Here is a 22,976-nt window from a genome sequence, read left to right on the forward strand (position 1 = left end):
CTTTCTTTTTTGAATATGTGTTCTTTGTCTTTAATACTGTGTGCTCTGTGTTCAGTCTCCTGTTGGCAAAATCTCTGGTGCTCAAAAAAGTCCCAGTTCTTTCAGTCCACGACGCTTCCATATGATGGATTTGTAGACTCCTTTCTAGACAGTTTAAAGATAGAAAAAATCAAAATGTCCTGTGACAGCTAAATACTGTAGCCGGGTCCTGTATTTAGGTTGGTGATGCTACACTGGTGGTGGACGAGGTGAGAGTTCCACACCCAAACAATGTAAAGCAATCTGGGTGCTCACAAAAGCACTTAAACAAATAAAATATATTTTTGATCAAGTATTCTGATTGGAACAGTGGTTGAAGTTGCTTCTTCAGACTGACCAATGGGTGTGTTTGGGCTGAGGGTGGAAGGAAACACCCTTGTCAAGCAGATGCTATGGCTCAGTTAGAGGTGCTGTTTCTGGGTACGGGATAAGCCGATGGTCCCCCTTCACTCTGCATGTATGGCGATATCTTCAGAGACACATCACAGCCTAGTGCATTTATTCAGGCTGCATGTGAACCTATGAAAAGTGCACTAGGTAGGATGTGGTGTGAGAGACGGCCACTGGGTTTATGTTGCATAGTGATCAAAGCTTCCCAGGTACTCCAGACTGGCCCGGTAGCAGAACTGGTACTGGTCCTGTTGGGAGGCAGATGAATAACAAAGTGAGAATGGAAAAAGACAAACGTAGACAGAAAATGCATGAGGGGAGTGTTTGTTAAGAGATAGAAAAAGCAAGACTGAAGAGTAACAGTGGGAAAGCTCACCTCTGTTTGAACGGTGGCAGGTCTCTGGGTGCGCAGCATCTTGACAGTCTGGAAGATGTCCACCACTCCCTCGTACCTCATCCTCTCCAGCACGATGCTCAGGGTTATGAACACACCAGTTCTCCCCACTCCAGCACTGGTGGTGGACAAGTGGAAACATATTAGTACTGTAGCACCTTTAGTTATATATCATAAACTGCACTCCTGTAAGGCTGCAACTAAAAAATATTTGTCCTGATCAACAGTCAATAATCCAAAAATATGTTGTATACTATGATAGAAGACTAAAGGAACCAGAAAATATTCACATTTGAAGTGAATTTGAATTGAATTGAAGTAAATGAGGAAGTTGCTGAAAGATCATACCTGCAATGCACAGTAATTGGCCCATCCTGGCCAAACTGTTCTTTAGTTTTGTGCACTTGACCAATGAAATCAATGAATCCTTCCCCTGACTTTGGCACTCCTTGCTCTGGCCAATCAGTGAACTGGAACTGGCGAACTGTCCGTGATTGGCCATCCTGGAGGAAGAGAGTGTGTTATATATTCTTGTAAAAACCCAGAAACAAAACCCAGAGACATCAAAAAGTATGCAAATGATGATGATCAGATTACGTACTCTGGCATCGGTGACTTTGAACTCTCGGAGGATGTATTGGGGCATGTTGTACTCGGCCATGGGATCCACCACAAAGTACTGGTACCTGGCTGAGCGCTCTGCAGGCCAGTACTGGTGACACTTCTCCTGCAGGAGGACAGTACAGGCCTCTGTTCAGAGCTCTACATCACATCGGATAGATTTAATGTGTAAGGAGAATCATTTCTGGCTACTTTGTCATGAAAATGTCTTCCTGACTTGTGAAATCCATTACTCACTCATCAATAGTCTTGTGCCAGATGACACTCATGAAATACAACTCATATCACTCAGTTTCTCTCACTGTCACTGTGTTCAGGTTGTTATCAATGCTCTATCCTTGTCTGAATGATGCTTGACATTGTATTCATTATATTTCCTTTTCAAATTCCCCCCCCCAAAAACATAAATATGCTCTGTTTTTTTGTAAAAGAGGATGCTGTTAATTAGAGTTCATGGTGCATGTTGCTCTCTGCTGTTGAGGACAGCTCAGAATTTGCTTCTATTAACAGAAAGGAGTCCTGGTAGGACTAAAACCAAAAATAACATGTACATTATACCCTATATGGTGTACTTATTTACACTGGTGTGTGTGTGTGTGTGTGTGTGTGTGTGTGTGTGTGCGCGCGCGTGCGTGCGTGTGTGTCCATACCCGTCCCATTTCTCTCAGTTTGGTTAGCATGACAACTATGGTGGAGTTGTGTTCCCATAACATCCTCCAGTAGTCCTCTGTGGTCTCGGCCAGTGGGCCTTGGGTTGCTATGTAGGCCTTCTGCTGCCTACAAACACAAATACATATTTTTTTTCAAATATATATGACATTCTTTCTGAAGACCTAGGGAGCATATTAAAGAGATGTTCATTTCAGTTTTTTCTGACCTGTATCCATCAATGAAGCTGGCGTTGATATAGTCGGATCCCTCCACTCCTCTGATTGGCTGCAGACACACACGAGTAGTCTCGTATGGCATGATATTCACCAGCCGATTCTTGAACTTGTTGCATGGCAGGTTGGCACTCACAAACCGTGATGTGTGGGCCTTGGCACTGGCGAGACGCTGGAATAAGAAAGAAATTCATATTTTACCATGTCGTACTTACTGACATGTTAGGAAACTAAGAGGTAGTGTTAGCGAGAGAAGCCAAAACACAATAAAAACAGACGAAAGAAGGAAGGGGATGGATGGAATAAAGGACAGAAGGAAAATGAAGTTCAGACAGACTCAAGAACCTCATTCAAATGTATTTAGCACAAGGCTTGGTTTTCCTCTGGCATTCTGGACAACTGAAATTAGAAAATCAGTTTGACATGGCAGGCCTGAGGAGATTTAGTCAGACATTTTCACTTGAATAAACAAAAGTAAGGCGATATAGGGGGACAAGGGCAGCGGTAGGGAATGGGAGAGGGAATATAATAAGATGAACGAGAGGAGGAAGAAGTAAATCAAGAGTCGGGGGCCAGGAAACCACAAGGCCCCACACTGTCTCAATACACATATGTGAACCACAGTTGATCCTGCACCGGTGAAAAAACCCCAACAAAAAACCCTGGAACACACACATTCATATGGATATGTGCAGACACAAGCACATGGTCTACAGTTGCTCTCTCACACTTGACCATTGGATGACATGGATTAAAAACAAAAGAGAGAACAACAGAGAATAGGCAGAGGGAAAACCGCAGACTACAGAGAGAAACAATGGGGTCTCATGAACTGAGCCTCGACTATCGGTGGCTACTGGAGTGCTGTGGGAGAAACAGCAGAACTTTATTTTCTTTCAGACAGACCAAGCTGGAAAATCCCACACGCACCACAAGTTCACCATTTCATTTTGGGTACTCAGAGCCTGGTTTCCAGTGTCAACAATGGTAATTCTTTATGTCATTTGGTCTGAATTTGACTCAGTCTTATCAATATAGTCTGGCACACACAGATGACTTTTTATTAGCTTGATACATGCCATTATTTTCACCATCTGTGCTTGGATAACATCACGCCCTGTTGGCAACCCCTTTGAACCCATCCAGTAAACGTACTGTGAAAGGAAACAAAAACAGTACGTCTTAATAGGGTGCTGGATTACCAAAAGCTGCCAGAACAGCTCCTTTTCTCACACACAGGCTTAAGCTTTCTGTGATTTTATTTCAGGGATGCAACGCTGCTCTGGCATGAGAAATTCCATCCTTTCAGTGTTTTGTAGATGAAGGTGGAAAATGCTGTTTCAGATGGCACTCAAAAATGTCCCGCAAGTGTTCAACTGAGACAAAATCTGGTGACTGGGACAACCCTGGCATATGTTTTACATCAATATAAGGCTGAGAAAACAGTTCAGTGAGCGCTTAGTTCATTGTCATTCTGTGGAGAGCGATGCCATTAGGACAGGAATGCCAGAGCACAGGATGAAGGAGATTGCTTAGAGTGGCTTTGTGTTTACTTTGCCCTATGAGCGTCTGAGCAGACATAAACCATTCGAGGAAAAATTTAAGCCACCTGCTTTCAATATATACCCGTATAGGCAAACTGATTCTCTTTTCACCCAGCCAGGCCAGACAGGTCTGCAGAGGACTTGTCTGGCAAGGGGTAAACATCAGAATAAACAAAATAAAAACAGCTAGAAGAAAATGAAAATAGCACTACTCAATAACAAATTCAATCCCTTATGTACTCACGCTTGCTTGTGTTTTTATGTCTATGTTTGGTACCTTTGTATTCTGATCAGATGCCTAAATGCTTGAAAACTTGAATATGAGCTTTTTACAAGAGTTTATAATATGAATAGTGGCCTACATTACTTGGTGTTTCTGCTTATGCCCATAGAACTTCCACATATATGATGCTAAACCCCACAGTAAAACTCTCTTACCTTGGATTCAAAAAGGTGCAATCCCATAATCCCCATCCTGACTATATGAAACTCTCAGCAGGGGGGTGAAACTGTAAGATACTCTAACAGCCCTGGGAAAGACACTCAGTGACTATCAAGGTTCCAGGTTCATATACTGTATATCCTTGTGGAGAAGGTTCTTCCCAAGTTTTGTGAAAGTGAAGCATCTTGCTATGGACCTGGAGGTCAAGAATAAACTCTGAATGTCAAACATTTAACTAAACATGGGTGATAAGTGCTAGAGGAACTGGAATGAGATGAGGTCCTTGACATCACATAGACATTTAGGATACAGAAATGTGACCTGACCCTGACTATGTCAACTAATTTAGAAATTGTTTTTGAGAGTATTTAATTTCTTTCTTTCTTGTCTTTCGCTGAAAAAAGCACTATGAGAGTGGTGAAAGTGAACTGAAACTGTAAAGCCATGGGTCAGACAGCTAAACAATGAGCTGAAACTCTTCATAAAGCTCAATAAAGCAGAGGGGAGTTGGGTGATTATTCTCTCGAGGTTCATCAATACAAGTGACACATCTAAAATTACATACTGACATTTGATATGTTGTATAAGAAAGTATTGATTAAAGCCACTTTAACAGAGTTAGCACTTCAAGACACACTGACAATGGTTTTACAGAATACAGCTCACCTCAATCTCCAGCCTTATGGCTATGATGCATTATACAAACACAAAACCGTACTCTGTACTTTCTATGGGGGCAGGGTGGCGCAGTGGGTTGGGAGTTCATTATACTGATTTATTCTGCTAAAGTGTCTGTGACCAGGCCCTGAATACCTACAGTTCCAACTTCAGGGATGCTATTTTGTAGCTGACCCTGATGTCTGACCTTCTGTGTGACGGAAGGCAAGAAAAATGTAACTCCTTAGAGACCAGCAAAGTGTCACATTACTATACCATCATTAATAGTTTTATGAACCATCATAAATCAGCTGGACCTAATTTTACAACCCGTAGGGACATGGCAAGCAGTCCTCACCTTGAACTCCAGCTCCATGCCGGTGACATTCTCTCCAGGTTCAATCTGCGTCAGCCTCTGGATGTAGGAGTACAGGTTCCTAGCGGGGACCTCTGTGGTCCCACAGGTCACCGCTTCCAGCAGCGCATCGTGAATGAAGATGTACTGGTCCTCCGTTTGGACCATGTAGTTCCTCTGGGAGCGCATCAGCGTGACATGGCCATAGATGTCAAGGGTCTTCTCATGCTTGATTCGCTCCGTCATGGCGTCAATCACAATGAAGCAGCCTGTGCGGCCCACTCCAGCACTAAGCCAAAGATAGGGTGAAAAATGGAAGCAGATGGTGAAGTGGTTTCCTCATTTAACCTGGCGTATGAATTTTTGGAAATGTAATTTTCCTGAGTGCCTGATGGGTCTTCGAACCTGGTCCAAATCTGGCACTGTTGCATATTTGCAAAAGCTCTAACATATTGTGCTTAATCAACTAAGTATCACAAAGATGCCAGCCAGCAATATTTCCAACAAAGGACATAAAAATTGACATCAGTGATGAATCAGCATCACCGTCTCACTGGCATTAGGAAGATATCCTCTCCTATCGACATACAATCCAGAAATATAATACATTTAGCTGCCTACCCAAACACTTCACATTTTTGCTGTGCTAGTACCTAAATGGTGAAACACCCTGACCAAGCAAGTTCCTGCCAGTGAATGAAAACCTCTTTATATGGTTAAATTATTATCAGTGTGTATGTGTGTGTATGAGACACTATTGTGTGTGTGTGTGCTGTTCAGCTGGAATGGGATTTGGTCCATTGTTTGATACAGGGGCTGGTTGATATGTTAAGGAACATTATGATGGAGTCTTGCCGGGATAATTAAATTTGACTGATAATCCTGTTAGATACTCCATCTGACTGCTACAGAAGATTACGAAGAGCTCCTTTCCTGCCAACCTTTTCGCCCCCTCCCACCCTCATCTCTCTGCTGCTTTATCTTCTCTCTAAGTACCCATCGAAACACTCTCACACCAGCCCCACCACTCACATCGGTGTTTTTTTTTTTTTTTTAAGACTCCATTTTCTCTCCACCTTTCCTTTTCTTTAATTCATCATTTCCATTTACTGTGTCCTGGATTTGACCTCACCTTCTCTCTCATTCTGCACATATCTTCTCCTCTAACTCCTAGTCCCTTGCTAACTCTTTCTCTCAATCATTGTCTCAATCCCCTTTTCTTCCCTTCCCTCTCTTCCTTGACATCTATACTTCTCTAATTCTTCACCCCAAGAGCTTCTTCTCCACGTTTCCCTCTGCTACCCTCTATCTTCTACCCTCCCACATTTCCTTCACTCCCTGGTAAGAGCAAATCACAGCTTTATTCCAGCTTTGGAGCTCAAGACTGCGCCAAGACTGTAATGACAAGTTTCCAGAATCATCCACCAACCATCCACCAACCATGAGCCTCCTGCTGCTCAGACAGCAGCTCATTTGAATATAAACTTCTGAACCCAGATCTAACACGAGCTTAAATGGTAAATAGTCAACAGTGAATGCTACTTATGGAAAATAGGGTCAGCATGGTGGCTGCTGTTGTTGTTAAATCTTAAAGGTGATGGAGGTTGTTAAGGGAGGAATGTGGCAGTCTAAGCCAGTGAGAATGGTTTGGGGTTTGCATAATAGCAGGTCAATCTAATTTCAGTTCAGGACCTATGAATGATTTTATACAAGTGCTCTTGGACTCTTGTTGATTTTCACAAACTCTCTGGCTTTTGAAAATGATGTTGCCAAGTAAAACCCAAAATAACACATAAGTGTTTCATGATTGTACACGCACACACGCATGCACACACACGCACACACAAACACACACACACACACTCACACACACACACACACACACACACACACACACACACACACACACACACACACACACACACACACACACACACACACACACACACACACACACATGATCAAGGACCAAACTTGTTTTCTTTTTGGTCAGAGACTCCTGGCTTGCCTTTCTTGGCAATTTTAAGAATAATTTTGGTACATTGGTCTAGGACCTAGACCAATGTACCAAAATAATTAATTCACCTAGACTCTAGGTTAAACCAGCAGAAGACACACACACACCTGCAATGGACAACCATGGGTCCTGCGTCTGGAGGGTTGCAGGCCTTGACCCTGCGTAGGAAGGCCAGGAAGGGTGTGGGGTGTTCTGGTACCCCATGGTCTGGCCAGGCTGTGAACTGGAAGTGACGAACCTCACGCTTCTCATTGGAGCCACTCTGGATGAGCAGACAGAAAGAATGTTAAAGGATGAATCTGGAGTTATTCTATATTTTTTTCTTACTGTCATGAAATTAGAAAATCCCACAAAAAGACCAAAACCAACAATGCGTTAGTTCATCACTCAATACCTTCTGACTTCCATACCCTGCCTGTGGCATTCAGCCCCAAGCCCATTTGTTCTTACTGAAGATGCAAGTCATTACAATAAGTCACATCATATAGTTCATTAAAAAAAAAAGGCAAATTGATTTCCTAAAATGGGTGGTCACTGTAATTTTTAGTGCTCTACAGAGTATTTACAGTAGCAGGATGACTCAAAATAAACGACAGTTCCCATGTTCATGGTAATGAAGGAATGCGTCAGCTAGATAAATGGTGTGTCTCATTGATGTGTTTTTAATAGATTTCTGTGACAGAGCAATAAGATATATCAGGCTTTAGATACACATATTATAAATATTGAATCAACAATCCACAGCTAACACATCCATGTAACTAAACACTATGAGTGTATAGTAGGTTTATTGAACCTAACAGGTGATATATTTTTGATAACTGACAATTCAAAGAAAAGAAAAGTGTATGTGATGTACCACATTAAATCTCACTGGAATCAATCAATCAGTCCATAATGTATGAAAAAGTGAAAAATCTGTGTTTGTGTGGCTTTTTGTTGCATTGTTCACAAGCATGCTGCACAAGCATGTCTCAACTATGAAATGGCAACAGAAACAAGTGCAAATACACAAATTTGTATGTATAAATATTTAAACCGATCAATATACACACACACATATAGTACTTAAGTGCAAGACCCCCTTAAACACTACTGCACACACTCATTTTACCTTGTAAAGAGCGAAGGTCCTGACAGAGTAGGTAGCCAGTTCCACTGTGTCAAGCAGAGTAACCTGGATGAGGCCGTAGGTCTCTGTGCCCCGCGTTGGCCAGTACTGATCACACTTCACCTAAAAGGGAAGAGGGCAGAAGATGTGAGAGATGCAGAGCAGTTTGTAAAGGTGTACACATTCTTGTGAGAGAAGGAGAAAAAAGCTGGCTTGGGTGCATGTGCATGTGTACAGAGCCAAAAATAAAGAAAAAAAGAAGAGGGGAAAGTTGTAGCAGATCAGTGAGAGAGTTTGCATAATTCAAATAGTAATGTACGGAAAAAATGTGCATATGGATACGATTCAGCATGTGAAAGAAGTTTTATTAAGTGTGTGAGGTGAAGAGTGACAGAGAAAGGCAATTTGGGGGCAGAGTGTTCTGCTTTCTGGGGTTTGTGATCCTGCATAAGTTACTTCAAATACCAGAAAACTGTGCAGCATGAAATTATCATAGGTTGGTGGCCTCTCACAACGATCCACCACAGAGGTAGAAAAGCTAAGTGATACCTAAAGTTCAGCTCTCACATATTTCACACTGTACATCGCCCTCCAATCCAACTTCACAAATCCCTACAAAACCACGCCACGCACACCACATCCCAGCCTGCCTAACCACCAAAACACCTTGAATTCCCCTACATCATGCGGTCATATTTGTAGTTCTTCAGCTCAGCATCAGGGAACACAGAGGAGAGGGAAAAATCCCAGAGGAGAGGAGAAAAAAAAGGGGGGAGGGGGCTTGGCAGAATCAGGCCAAACCAAACGTTATGTGCTGATCCCTCCAGTCCTCACATCAAAGACAGCAGGGAGCTCAGCTCAGCTGCTCTGCATTCCACTGCTCCAGACTGGGGATTATACATTTTGGCCTGGGACGTTCAGGCTGTAATTACAGCTTTTCAACTGTTGTTTTCCCACCAGACCTTGAGACACTGTGGGGACAGGAATGGCTGTCCACGTAGGGGGGCCAGATCACTGCCAAAGACTAAACAGGATCGCAGTACTGTACATGCCTTGTGTGAGGAACATATTATCCAATGATATATGGGCTAACAGCATAATTGTGCCTTGTGTGGTTTGATTGGTGCTAAAAGGAAGGATGCTGGCAAGATTCCCACAGTGGGACCATCTGCGATCATCTGTGTTGTTAGCGCGTAAACGCATAATGGCATAATGTTGAGAGGTGTTAAATTACATTAAATCATGTTCTCCAACAAGCCCACTACGCCCTCAAACAGTAATTTCGAAGGAAGTGGGCTGATAATAAAATACACTCAAATTGCATGTTTAAAATTATGTTGTCACTATATTACTGAATTGCGACAATTTAAATCTAAGCAGGTATTCAGAAAATACACATTAATCAACTTTATGAGACAGTTGCAGACTACTGCCTACAATACGATACTCTGCAGTCCTTTGCTCTTAAGTAAAACAGCAGAACTATAATAATAGTTTCTCATAATAGTCCTCGTGATAATGTAGCCAGCATGTAAAAAACGTTTTTCTTTAATGGCTACATCCTGTACCGTATAGCTACTGGAGAGGAAAAGAGAAAAACAGTTGTGGGTGTGATCATGCAAACAGTAGACATTAATGTGCTCTGTTTCTGAACTGCAGTGGTTACAATAAAAAACAATTCAGACCAAGTTAACTATGAGTGCCTTGTGGTGAGTTGAAAAACATTTCAGCATTCTCACTCAAAGCACTGGCACAGAAAAACAGGGGAAAAAAGCAGAAAAAAAAGGCACTGAATAGAGAAAAAAGGGTAAGGAGAAAACCATGTGAGGTGAGGTTGCATTTGAAAAGGGATTAGCAAAGGAGAGAAAGAGAGATCTTGCCTTAGAGAAGAAATAAGAGGGCATCTGAGGGTCAAACAGACACAACAGAGACAGTTGGAAAAAGTTGAAAAGGAAACAGAGCTTTTAACACAAGGCACAGGTTAATAGGAAAAGAAGCACAGATGAGAGGAAAGGATCATTTTCTGAACAGGGCTCCGGACATAATTGGTTAGCACTTAATCATGATTCATACCTCCAGCCATTCTTGTTCATTTTATTCTTACATGACATTCTCATTACATTGGATTTTTACTCAAGCGCAGATTCTGTTAACAACGGCAAAATGCCTTGGAGCAAAATGATTTTCTAATTCATTACCTAACCCAATTTAGGGGGTGCTCGTAACTCCCCCAGGTCCTACTCAGCATTGTACTCGATTTTATTCTACCGTATTCTATTCAGATCAACAACATGCCACTTTAAGCTGTTCTGCATCCTGGCTCTACATTCCCTTATTTGGATCCCCTCACTTAACTATCATCATACTGTCATCATAATGATGTTGGCTGCTTTTTGCTTTATTCTAGAAACTATTTTTGTACTACGTGATGTACTGTATCATGGCTCTTCTTCTTCTGTCCTCTTGTAATCCTTTCTGTCTTGTTGAATCATCTGAACTTTACTGTCTTCTAGTATCCTAAAAAAATAACGTCCTGTACTGCCCTTGAAAGTCCTATATGTTTTCACTGCTGTGAAAACATATAGGACTTTCACTACCCGATCATATACTACCCTTTTTTACTACTTGCCACCTTAGTCAACCTTAATCTCTCACGTCCAATTTACCTCTATCCTAACATTTTTTCACACATCACACTTTATCACACTTAACCTGATCCCTCTAAAGGCGTTTTCACATTATTTCCATAATTTCCAGAAATGTCCAATAACACGTTTGCAGATGCAGCAACCAGGTTTGTAAAAAACACAGTTTGAGTCTCTCAGACAAAGCAGTCTATTGCTAGCAGCAATACCATCGTAGCTAGTGGCCAAGTGGCGCTGTTTAATAACATTACAGCACCACTGGAGTATATAACCCATGTTTTTCTGTTGAAATGTGAATATGCCTTAACACTTCCACGTCCCGTTCTCCCACACCCCTTTTATCTTACCTTTCCCAACCTACATCCATGCTATTTCACCATCCACTTCTTCCCTTAACATACTGCATACAATCCTATGCTACCAACTCAACGCTGTTGTACTGTTTTATTTCCCTGTTCTATTTCCTGTCGGAGAACATCCAGTTGCACTTTACAAGATGTGTCATCGCGGTTCTTTTGAATGCCGCCAAGCTCCACAACATTTCCACAGAAAACACCTAAATTGCATTGAAGGCTGCTAAAACTTAACCAAAGAAATAAAGCAGCATGTTATAGGCTATAGCCTTTGCCAGTAACCCGCTGTCTAATGTACAGTAGCTCAACCCAATGTGTTTGTAGTTCTTAAATAATGTTTTTGGTGCACATTGCAAACACTTTTGCAACCTTTGCTAGTAAACCACGGAAAATGTTTTTACCCCGTATATACTTCTTGTGAATTACTTGACCCTAATTTATGATACCTTACTCTGTCCTACTCATATGTTACCTTACACCACTAATCTTCATGACAGTATGATACCCCCACCATGGATTCCAGTCTGTCCTGAAACCTCTCTAGTTGATCTTATTGCAGGATCTTATTTTGCCCATCTTGATGCTTGTACTTAATACTGACATCCTTATCAATACCTTATACTTGCTCATTCCCAAACTAACCTATTACATCCTTCTACTTCCTCTTTTGTCTGATTGCACTGTATTCCATCCTCCTCTTTTCCTTCTCTTCTTTTGGTCATCACTACTGTGTCAGCTAGGCACTGTGCTACCCTGTCTTTGCTATCCCAAACGTTTTTTCCTCCCCTCTTTCTTACCCGTGACTTCTCTTCCAGCTTGGTCATCATAATAATGTTGGCTGTATGCTGCTCCCAGACCATCCTCCAGAAGTCCCCGAAGGTCTCAGGGAGGGAGCCCTGAGTGGCGATGTAGGCATTCTGACGGCGGTAGCCATCAATATAGTTAGAGTTGATGTAGTCACTGCCGGGGACACCTACATAATAAGAACAGAGTAGAAATTACGGAGGGTGGAGGAGGAGAAGGAATTGTGATGAGCTGTGGTTGTAGGGACAAACAGATGGGAACAGATGGATGAACAGATTGATGCTACTGATGCTGAAATACACTGCATTCTTTCATGTTTGTCCATCATGTGTATGATGAATAGCATTAGAGCTGTATGTCTAAGCACTGATCACACAGGAGCATTTTTGATGAAATTTTCTTTGCAGATGAAGCTGATTCCTATTCTGATTCACTGTGAAATAATCTATATGGATTATTTAAAGTCTACTGCCATGAAAGCAGTTTTATGTCCCAGTAATAAAGGGTGTGGATCATCTGAGGTCATGGCAGGGAGATTAATGTTTTCACAGGGCCCAGCGTCCTTTGGTGTTGGATTGTTCAGCCGTCTTGTTTTATAATACATGCTAAGACGATCATGGGCCTAATCTGAGTATACTCTGGATGTGTCGCTTTGAATGGCAATATGACTGTAAGGCCGTCTCTGTGTAAGACTCGGCTGACACTGCTTGTCCTGGAAGGGATTGTGTGTGTGTGTGCGTGTGTGTGTGTGTGATGTGAGAGACCGTCTGTGTGTGTTTGATTTAGGATCAGTCCTGCTCATCTGAGGCCTAATACCATAATCCCAAAAATCACTGAGTCACAGCTCAAACATGCACACATACACCAAAACGCCAAAGTACACACACATAAACATGCACGCTTACATTCAGCCGTGACCCGATTCTGACGAAGTGGGACACAAAACTCCTTTTGAATCTTTTGATAGCGGTTTACGTTTACAGTAAAAAAGTCAATGAGCAAACAGGAGAATCCTGACAAAAAGAAACTCCTGCAGCTGATTCTCTTCTAGCAGCTTATTTTATGAGCACAGCTACGACTTGGTCCTGTACAGTCATAAAACCCCAAGCCACTATTGCACACACACACACACACCACAGACACACACACAAACACATTTAAATGACAGAGGAATATGGGGTGTTTATACAACGTATTTTAAATGGGATGGGGACAGACGGTAAGAAGAGCTTCTAACATATGTTTATCAACCTCAGTCTTTAAAAGACAGCTTGGCTAAATGCTTTGATGTGCTACAACTTTACTGCAAAGGACTACAGCAGAAGCATTGTGCAGATAAAACAAACACACACACTTCTAGTCACTTGGTGGCTACATTGGCTTGGCTGGGAGTGTGTATGTGTGGGAGCAGAAGTGCATATCTGTAACTGTGCACATCGACTGCTTGTGCTTTAAATCTATAGCAGAGTATATGTGTGTGTGCACTCTGTGTTGCTTGGAAATGCTAAAGTGTATATATGTTAACTAAGCTGAAAGACAGACAGACAGCCACGGCTCCAGGACAGGCGGGGGTGGAAGGGCTGCTCACACATGCACTTCCCAGATAAGGCTCATCTGTTTGGGCTTGGCCTCCCACTGCCTCCCTCTCTGCACATTGGAGCTGCCAGTTTCTCTGCCTCAGGTCTTTCCCGGCTGAGGTGGGTGAGTGTGTTTCAAAATGCACACTGAGAACAGGGCTAAGACTATTTTTTCTTCTATCAAATCAAATGGACGTTATGAAAATATATCAGCAAATGACAGTGAAATGGTCATGTGAGAGACCATATCAATTGCATGATGTGGTTCCAAAAATGTGGTGAAGCTCTATCTGATGCAAGCATCGTGCTTTGTATGTTTTGCTTGAGAACTGGCAATGAAATGCGTCTTCGGACCGTTAATAGGACCGTTAATATCCCATTCTTCCGCAGCTTATCACACACACAAACAAACACACACACACACACACACACACACACACACACACACACACACACACACACACACACACACACACACACACACACACACACACACACACACACACACACACACACACACACACACACCATGTTTCCATCACTTCAGGGGACATTACATTGACTTACATTCATTTACTGGACACTTATCCTAACCGTAACCATAACCACTACATGCCTAATCTTAACCCTTATCCTAAACTTAACATAACCCTAAACTTATATTAACTTTAAATCAAGTCTTCACCCTAAAATAAATCATTTACCTTAAGGGGACTTGCTTTTTGTCCCTTTATGACAGGTGAGTCCCCATAACATAACTGTGTGAACAGATTTAAGTCCCCACAACATTAGGAATACCTAGTACACACACACACACACACACACACACACACACACACACACACACACACACACACACACACACACACACACACACACACACACACACACACACACACACACACACACACACACACACACTGGCAGCTTCTCTTACCCTCAATACTGGAGAGTATAACCCTGGAGTGATCATAGGCAATGACGTTAGCGTAGCGGTTCTTTGGTTTGTTGACCTCCAAGTTAGAGTTCTCCCACGTGAACTGCTGACCGGGGTCGACAGACTAAAGGATAAAGGACACAAAAGTCAAAGGCAGAGTAAAGATCAAAAATCAACAAAAAAATGACTGAGGTACACAGACTTGCCATTATCCACTTTAATCAATTCAAGCTGTTTTGGACAGTGTTAGCATGGAGTTTTTATTTTTCAAAAAGATTTTATTTTAATGTTTTGGATTATCAGTTTTGAAATGGTCATTCATTCATATGGTGTGCCAGTAACATTATATTCTGACATATGGCCATGGCAGGTATGATTTGAAGTTATTAATTGATGGAGTTATTAATTGCATTAAGGGAAATATGTTTTTTATTTGAAATGGTGATATTAAACATGAAGCACAGTCCACGTACCTTAGAAACTGAAAACCAGTGACAGTAAGACATGACTTACTGCTACTGTATTTATAAGTACCATCTTATTTGAGAATGTCATACAGAAAATATAAGCCACTTAAAAATGAGTATTGGCATGGATATTGCTATGGCCCAGAATGTGCCTCAAAATGACATCTAGAGGGGCACAAATTGGACAATGCCATGATTTTGAGCTTACAAACATTGCCCAGCATCACTGAAGCAAAACCACTCCATTATAAACCAAGTACAAATTGAAAATTAACAAGGTATTATTGAACTTGGACAGGAATGGAGGCACATAATGTATTCCATTTCAAGAAACAATAATGATGAAGGGACTTTCCCGCTTTTGACTGAAAAACTAGCTACCAGAGAAAGATGATACAAGCGCAATAAATTCCTCAGGGAGAGAAAGGATGGTTGCTTTAGACCAACACATTAAGTTCCTGGAGGGTAATTACAGTGTAACCATTGCTGTTAGCTGGGAGAGACAGACATGAGGTCATTATGGGGCTGTCAATGGAGAGGGACGAAGAGGAGAAAGAGCCAGAGCAATTTAGCAATTCTGAATATTTTACGACACATAATTATGGTTTGGTTGGGGGGAAAAAATGGACAGGAGTGGTACTGGATGAGTGTATGTGTGCGTGTGAAACTGCTTTCTGTGCACTGCCCAACATCATATGTGTCTGATTATTACACCGCAATCATTTCTGGCCTCTCTCTCTCTCCCTCAATCCCTCCTCCATCCATCTCTCTCGTTCCCTCGTTAAGGGTTCAGTACCGAACAAAGCACACAGTCATGCAGAGAGAATGTGAGGCTCAACAGAGTGGTTCCAACTCACACCACAATTACATACGGCTTCTCCCTCACTGTCTCTTCCACCCTCCTTTATTCTCTCTCCCATTGCTTTTTTCCTTAAACATCCTTGCTCTGTTTTTCTACTTTTTGCATAATGTGTCTTCGTCTTCCTCTATATATGTATCTCTGTCACACACAATTTGTCTCTCTCTTATGGTAGCCAATTAGAGCCTTATGTCTCCTTCTTCACCCAGAGGCTGTTGGTCTAACAGAGGGGGGGCGAGAGAGAAAACATTTTTACCCCTTTAATAGCTCTCTGTGGAGCTCATTGTAATGCTAGTTCTATTTGCTACACAGCCAGCATGTTGGGAAATGTTTAGCTTGGGCAAAATGTTATCTCCAAGCAGTCGCCTTTTTTTTGTTACACATTAACTGTGCTGCAAGTTGAAGGAAACTAATCAAGAAGCGACTGGTTTTTTTTTGTGCAGTGAACACTTGCTTTCTGTATCTCTTGGTGAGTCTGCAGTCTCTTTATGTCTATCTGTTTCTCCACCAGAGCGTAGAAATTAGGGCTTGATAACCATCTGGCTGTAAGCAAACTCTCTTTGAGCTTGCAATTTCAATTTCCCTCTTATATTTGTATAGATGATAACATGACAGTAGAAAGAGGAAAATGTGCTTTATCTTGTATCGTTCTATGAAGACGAATCAAAATGTAACTTGACTGTAGACTATGTGAGGTGCAATCTACAGAACGTGCCATTGAAACTGAGCAAATAATGACGAGTCGACGATAAACATGCGTGCGACTGCATCAAAGCCAGATTAATTTCTCCAGTTGAAGATTTTCAAGCACAGATAATCAGTATTCCTACCTCATACTCTTGAGAGAACTTGAGATTGTCGTTTGCCTTGAGGCGCTCAATGTGATCTGCCAGCTCAGAGATGGGGACGGGTGGGTGACTTGCCATGCCTGTCGAGCACAGAAATAGAAAAAGAGACCATTACGATACGTGTACGACTAAACTCTTTTGGAGGAAAATGTTAAGAGTTAGGATTCTCAGAGGAGGTGTTGTTTAGTGTTCTGTCCATGGTCAGCGGAGGAAGCAAATGGAAGTGTTTTTGTTAAGTGACCATTTTCTCTCCAGGCAGACGGAAAGAACAATGTGCGTGTTCTGAAAGTTACTGAGGCACAATAACATGTCCTCAGAGTATATGCACACTGCTGGTGAAGATAAAAAAAGACTATGACACAGGCGGTTAAAAATTTAGCATGACATTTTTTGGGGGGATTTTTTAAGAAGTCCTCCAGAGGCATTTTGATGAAATGTTGTCAATTCAAGCAGCTTCATCCTATGTGGTATGGAAGGTTAGTGAGCGTGAAAATGGAAAATATAGAAGAGAATAAAAGAGAAAAAAAGGGAAGGAAAACAATGACAGCAGTAAGACAAGATCTATGGCAGACCAACTAACTTGACAAACGCTGATAACCGCGGTACACTGATACACGGTAGGCTGTAAAGGAAACAACAACGAGGTTAATCTTATCAATACAAATACAACTAATCCTTAGGAAATCACCTGCCCTATTACACATGGTGTTTGTGTGTGTTAAGTATGCCCAGTGTACCTGGAGTCTGGAAGTTGATTCTGCGTAGCTCCACAGGATCGGTGGGATGGTGTGACGACATGGCTTTGCTGCAGGGAAAACTGCCCTTCCTGCCCTCTGCCTCAGCCCTTTTCCTGGAACAACATACCAGCACACACCCTTTAGATGGACCTCAACCTGGCATATCTATTGCTGCATGAAAAAAAGCTAAATCCAGAGTAATGCTAGTGTTAAATTTCTGAGAAAATTCATTTATGGGCTTAATTTCTTCTTTCAAATTCTGCCAGAGCTTTGGTTGACTGCTGGTTTAATATTACAGATTTTCACATGTGTATGACTGGCTCATTGTCTGAGTGGTGGTGGGTGTCTGCTCACAATTCTTCAAAGTGACATATAATCTCGGATGTGTTTAGACTTCATTTTCATCCTTTTAAAGCTGTTTTAAAGTCATTGTTCTCTACTCTGAATATTTACATTTTTCTTTTGTCTTTATCCAGAAAATGGGATAACTTGAGCAACTTTCACTACATAATCGATCCACTACACTTTAAGTTACAGTGCAATCATCAGATAAACTTTAGAGTATCCTAAGTCTACTGGGATCTATTATCTAAAGCAATATTTGCAAAGGCTTTTCAAGTAAAATACCCCTGCAGGACAGAAGAAATGGTAATAGGTAGAGGTTGTTTACCTGTCAGGTTTGCTGGATCCAATCAGGGGGAAGAGCAGATAAAGGGACAGACAAGAATGAATAACATTAGTGTCCAATCAAAAAACATCAGGGACTCAAGCAACGCTGAATGCATTATTCTCTTCTTCCCATTGGAACTTATCAGTTTCTTATTACTATGATGGATATATATAATAAGGTCTCCTGTAGGCACAAAGATAAACAGTGACTGTAAATTAAAACCACAAAAACAAATCCTGTTTTCTCACAATCCTCTGTTTTCTGTGACATCTACTACATGTACTACAAAAAACATACTGGAAACATGCCGCAAAATGAAACTCAGACTACAAGTGGGACATGGCTGAAGATAACCACAGGTTACTCTTTTGGGCTTATGAACTTGATATGATTACCATCAATCATAATTTTGTGATGCAACATCAGTCACAGCAGTTATTCATGTGCATTAATAGAGCTCTAGCCAGAAGACCAGATGATTATCTTGATTAATGCTAATTTGTGATAATGTTATCTATCTCTCCATCCGTTGCGTTACAGAGATCACACATTTTAATTTCTATGAGAACTTTTGAGCTAAACTCAGCCATGATTAGTATAACAGACGAACAGATTGGGACGTTAATTATCTCCCCTAAAGCAGTGCAAAAGAGCAATACATATACCATAATGTAAGTTTCTTGTATGCTCCATAAATAATGGAAACACATAATGAACCAACTGGGCTGTTGCTGAGCCTCAGCTGTGCTCTGAGTAATAGACAAAAGGTTTTGGATTTAGTTAAGTGTAGGTCTAATTATACAATAGTCTAGATTAATAATAATAAGAATTATATATTGTGCTTACCTAATCTGAGAGATAAATGACTTTTCTAAAGCAGCACCAACTTATTTTTTACACTTTGCTCTGTCAAAGGTGGTTTGTAGTATAGCTGTTTTATGAGTCTGGGTTGACTTGAATACATGGGAAGACAACCGGCCAAATTAGAGTGAAAACAAATTAATTCCTCTGCAGTATCTTTTGCTTACCCATAAAGCACAAGCTGCCTTTAAATGATTTTTCCTTTATTCATATTCATAAAAACTGTCTTTCACCCCATGTCACCTCATTTGTGCCTATCTTTCTTAAAAATGGTCAAAATGCTATTCTTACCTCTTAAAGAGGAGAATGGCGATCACAATGCAGACGATGAAGATGACAGCTAGCACAGGACCCACCACCCACAGCAGCCCCTCCTCCTCGTCAATGATTGGCTGAGGATCCACATCCGATGAGGTTACGGGATCAGAATAAGGGCTGGTGGCGAACATGGTCTGGAGGAAGGCATTTTTTCATTAGGCATTCACACTCAAACACTAAAAACTTGCATTTGGATGGACAGAATTTGCGGTTTGTGTTTTTACTCACATTCTCAGAGAGGTCTAGCAGTGCAAGCACAAAGAAAACATATTCTTGTCCGTTCTGCAGTGGACGGTTGCGGAAGTCTCCGTAGTTTCGCCCGTCACCGAGGGTGAACTCCAAGGGGAGGAATTTAAAGTGAGCAGTGACATAAGCTTTGGGATCTGATTGGCCAGCTTGTCTGCGGATGCGGAGGGCACGACTGACACTGGTCCTGTTGATCTCTTTCAGGAGCTAAAATGGAAGAAAATGGTGGAAGGATGAACAAAGATAGATAAAATAAATTACAAACAAGGTATCACATAATTTGACAGAAAAGACAGAAAAGGATAAAAAAACATGAACAACAGACAACAATTATTTGTAATTTTGCCAAGTTTAAACATATAACATCAAAGGCCCAAAGTTTACCCATTATATGTTGCAGTGGAACAACTGAGCAACTGTAAAATTATTTTAAATATATATAATTTCCTAAATATTTTAGAGAATGGAATCTTGAGTTTTTGTTGAAGAAAAGAAAAGAAAAGAAGAAAGAAAGACAGTCTTAGCCAATGTAGTTTTGACAGATGAAATTGTCAAAAACACATTTATCCATTGAGACAGTGGAGTGAACACCATAAAAACTCTATTGAAACAAATCTCACACACATGACTGTGCTTTCAGAACTGTGTAATGAGGTGATGAAGTCTTTAGAAAAAGGCAGGAAGTGGAATTAGATGGGAAATGGCACGTGAAAATATTCTTTGGACAGAAGGGGCAAAAGATGGCCGGCTCATCCACCTTCACATAATAAGATATACTGAGCACTTATCTTTGTTTGTGTGACCTGACAATGTTTCCATAGTGTTATTATCATCACTAGGTGTATACCTCTTCATCACCATTACCCTAATGAGCATCACAATTTACTTAACCATCAGTATTATCTTAAAATAAGCTATTGATTAGCTATGATTAGCTAGCTGTCTGCTGTATTCTCACCTCATCCATGTTCATTTGGTCAGGCTCCTCCCAGGGATTCAGGAACTTTCCTCCTCGCTGCTTCTTCAGTGGCACAACCACCACATAGTAACCCCTGAAACACAGCATGCACTGGGTTTAGGCTTAAAGAAACACAAACTATTACTGTAATTTTTTTTCATAATTTCAGCCTCTGAAGAAAGAAACAATGCTGCTGCGACGTTGCACGATTAATACAGTGTATTGCTGCAGCAGCTGTGACACTGTGGCACTGTAAATCTAAAGTTTTGTGGTTTTTGGTGGAGAAGGTCGTGTCTGAAGTCACGTGTGAGAACAAAAACAAAAAAAGGGGGAGTTTTTCAGTAGCAGTTAGACCATAAGGATCCGCCAAGCGATGAGGACACAGAGACCAAAATCATCCATGTGTCCTCCAGTAGATGAGTCACTTCAGTGCTCCACACTTGCACTTAAGCATACACAGTGCTGAGGGATACAGTAGAAAGTTGCTCTAAAGCTGAAATAGCAAGCAAAATAAATCTGAGAAGAGAGAAAGAGATAAGTTTATCAAAGTAGAAATCTCCAAAGAGCAAATCAAGTTTTAAAATTGCTTATTGTGTGTTTTATTATTATCATCACTAAGTAAATTCAACATCCAGCCAGTCACAATTATGTTACTATCGCTGATCAAGCTGGGATAGATAGTGTTTGTAGACATTAAAAGAGCAAAACACTGTGTGGGACTCAAAAACCCAAAGTAACAGGAAGAAACAAAAGAAAAAGGATTCTCTGAGGATGTGAGTAGCGCTGGAATGATTCATACTGTGCTTTACGGATGAACACTAACGACTGCATCCACTCAGTATCTATATTTGTTCTTGGTTACAAAAAGCAGATGAGATTATGAGCTTTGTGCTTTCATTTGGCCTAGTGTGGGAGTTCTCAGATTTGCTTTACTGCCAATTCAGAGACAGTGGAATCCCTCCTGATAGACCAATATTGAAAAGCAGTAGCAAGAGGGAAAGAAGTGAAATTATCTCACAGGGTCTGTAGAACAATTCATTTGACAGGAACTGAATTAGAGAAAATTCTGCACAGGTTACCATTAAAACACTCCCATCTATTTATTAACATCAACAAACTCTTCAACATTACATTGCAAACACCCCTCAGTCTAAGTTCCTTCACTACCTGACTTTAGCTGTGGTCTGCACAGTCGGTAGCTGCACAGTCACCATGCCATCAGCATTGGTCTTTCCCACCACAGTGGGCTTAGTTTTCAGGATGTCTGGAGCAGTGGTGGCGGTGACACGGTGCTGCAGGCCCCCAGCACTGTTGGCCCGGTTGGTAAGCAGAAAGGAGTACTGGGTGTCGGGCTCCAAGCCAGTGATCAGCTTCTGAGTCTGCTTTCCATCCACTTCCACAGACAGGCCCTTTCCATACAGGATCTGGACATGGGGATGGGTCACAATGTTTGAGAGCTGAATTGCAGACATGGGCTGAAACCCAAAATACATACAGTACTGCCTTTATTTACTTCAACAGGGGAATCAGACATATTTGAGAAGGGCTATTATTAAAAAATCTGTCTTTATTTTTTATTTCAAAAGCCTCTCAGCAAAGGGGAATAAAACAGCCTTTATCAGCCCTTATACAGTAGTAAAGGAATACAGTGCTGTGCTTTTATTTGGTTATACAGACTGCGCTATGGGCTGCTATTTGAGATCTGGACATATTTTGAATATGGTAATTATCAAATCTACTTACAGTGAAAGGCTGGGCAGGGTTTTTGTCTCGGATCTCCCAGGACAGCAGGACAGAGTTCTTCATGGCAGCCTTTACTCTGAAGTTGGTGGCAAAAACTGAGGTGCAAAAAAAAAAGAAAGAAAGAAAAGAAAGAAATTTGATTCTACAGCCTAAATTGATCTCTCTACTGAACCAAACGTAATGGCCTTACCTGCGTATCATTCTCAAGTACCAGTCTCAAGCTAGTTATCTGCTCTAATCAAGACATAGTCAGTGTGACCGGACAGGGATACTAGACAAGACCCAAGACTCTTACCTTGCTTTGGGATAAGGACGTTGGGTCTAAGACTACAGTGACAAGACAACGAAAAATGACACTTAGGATGTTGTCACCAGATGTTGTGTGTCTGAGCGTGTGTGTGTGCATGTGGGAGTTAGTGTGCACGATATATGCACAAATGTGCTGTATGAAGGTGCATTTTGCATCCTGAGCAATGAAGATGGATTGTTAGAAAGTGAG

At 41.3% G+C, this 22,976-nt stretch overlaps 1 protein-coding gene across 1 annotated transcript in view; it reads right to left on the reverse strand.

Moving 5' to 3' along the window:
* Positions 1-608: 608 nt before the first annotated feature.
* Positions 609-22,976, reverse strand: part of ptprdb (protein tyrosine phosphatase receptor type Db) — a 58,503-nt gene continuing 36,135 nt past the window's right edge. Inside the window, exons 18-36 of the mRNA XM_062441361.1 lie at positions 22,478-22,572; positions 21,902-22,158; positions 20,735-20,828; positions 19,759-19,983; positions 19,504-19,664; positions 18,352-18,363; positions 17,682-17,794; positions 16,927-17,024; positions 14,771-14,894; positions 12,250-12,425; positions 8,458-8,577; positions 7,451-7,605; positions 5,330-5,615; positions 2,322-2,500; positions 2,095-2,221; positions 1,425-1,550; positions 1,172-1,326; positions 806-941; positions 609-677 (exon numbers count right to left, since the gene is read on the reverse strand). Coding sequence (XP_062297345.1) covers positions 609-677; positions 806-941; positions 1,172-1,326; positions 1,425-1,550; positions 2,095-2,221; positions 2,322-2,500; positions 5,330-5,615; positions 7,451-7,605; positions 8,458-8,577; positions 12,250-12,425; positions 14,771-14,894; positions 16,927-17,024; positions 17,682-17,794; positions 18,352-18,363; positions 19,504-19,664; positions 19,759-19,983; positions 20,735-20,828; positions 21,902-22,158; positions 22,478-22,572 — 2,708 coding nt within the window. The remainder of the gene's footprint in view (positions 678-805; positions 942-1,171; positions 1,327-1,424; positions 1,551-2,094; positions 2,222-2,321; positions 2,501-5,329; positions 5,616-7,450; positions 7,606-8,457; positions 8,578-12,249; positions 12,426-14,770; positions 14,895-16,926; positions 17,025-17,681; positions 17,795-18,351; positions 18,364-19,503; positions 19,665-19,758; positions 19,984-20,734; positions 20,829-21,901; positions 22,159-22,477; positions 22,573-22,976) is intronic.

The sequence above is a fragment of the Scomber scombrus genome, chromosome 2, assembly GCF_963691925.1.
Source record: "Scomber scombrus chromosome 2, fScoSco1.1, whole genome shotgun sequence".
Lineage (NCBI taxonomy): Eukaryota > Metazoa > Chordata > Actinopteri > Scombriformes > Scombridae > Scomber > Scomber scombrus.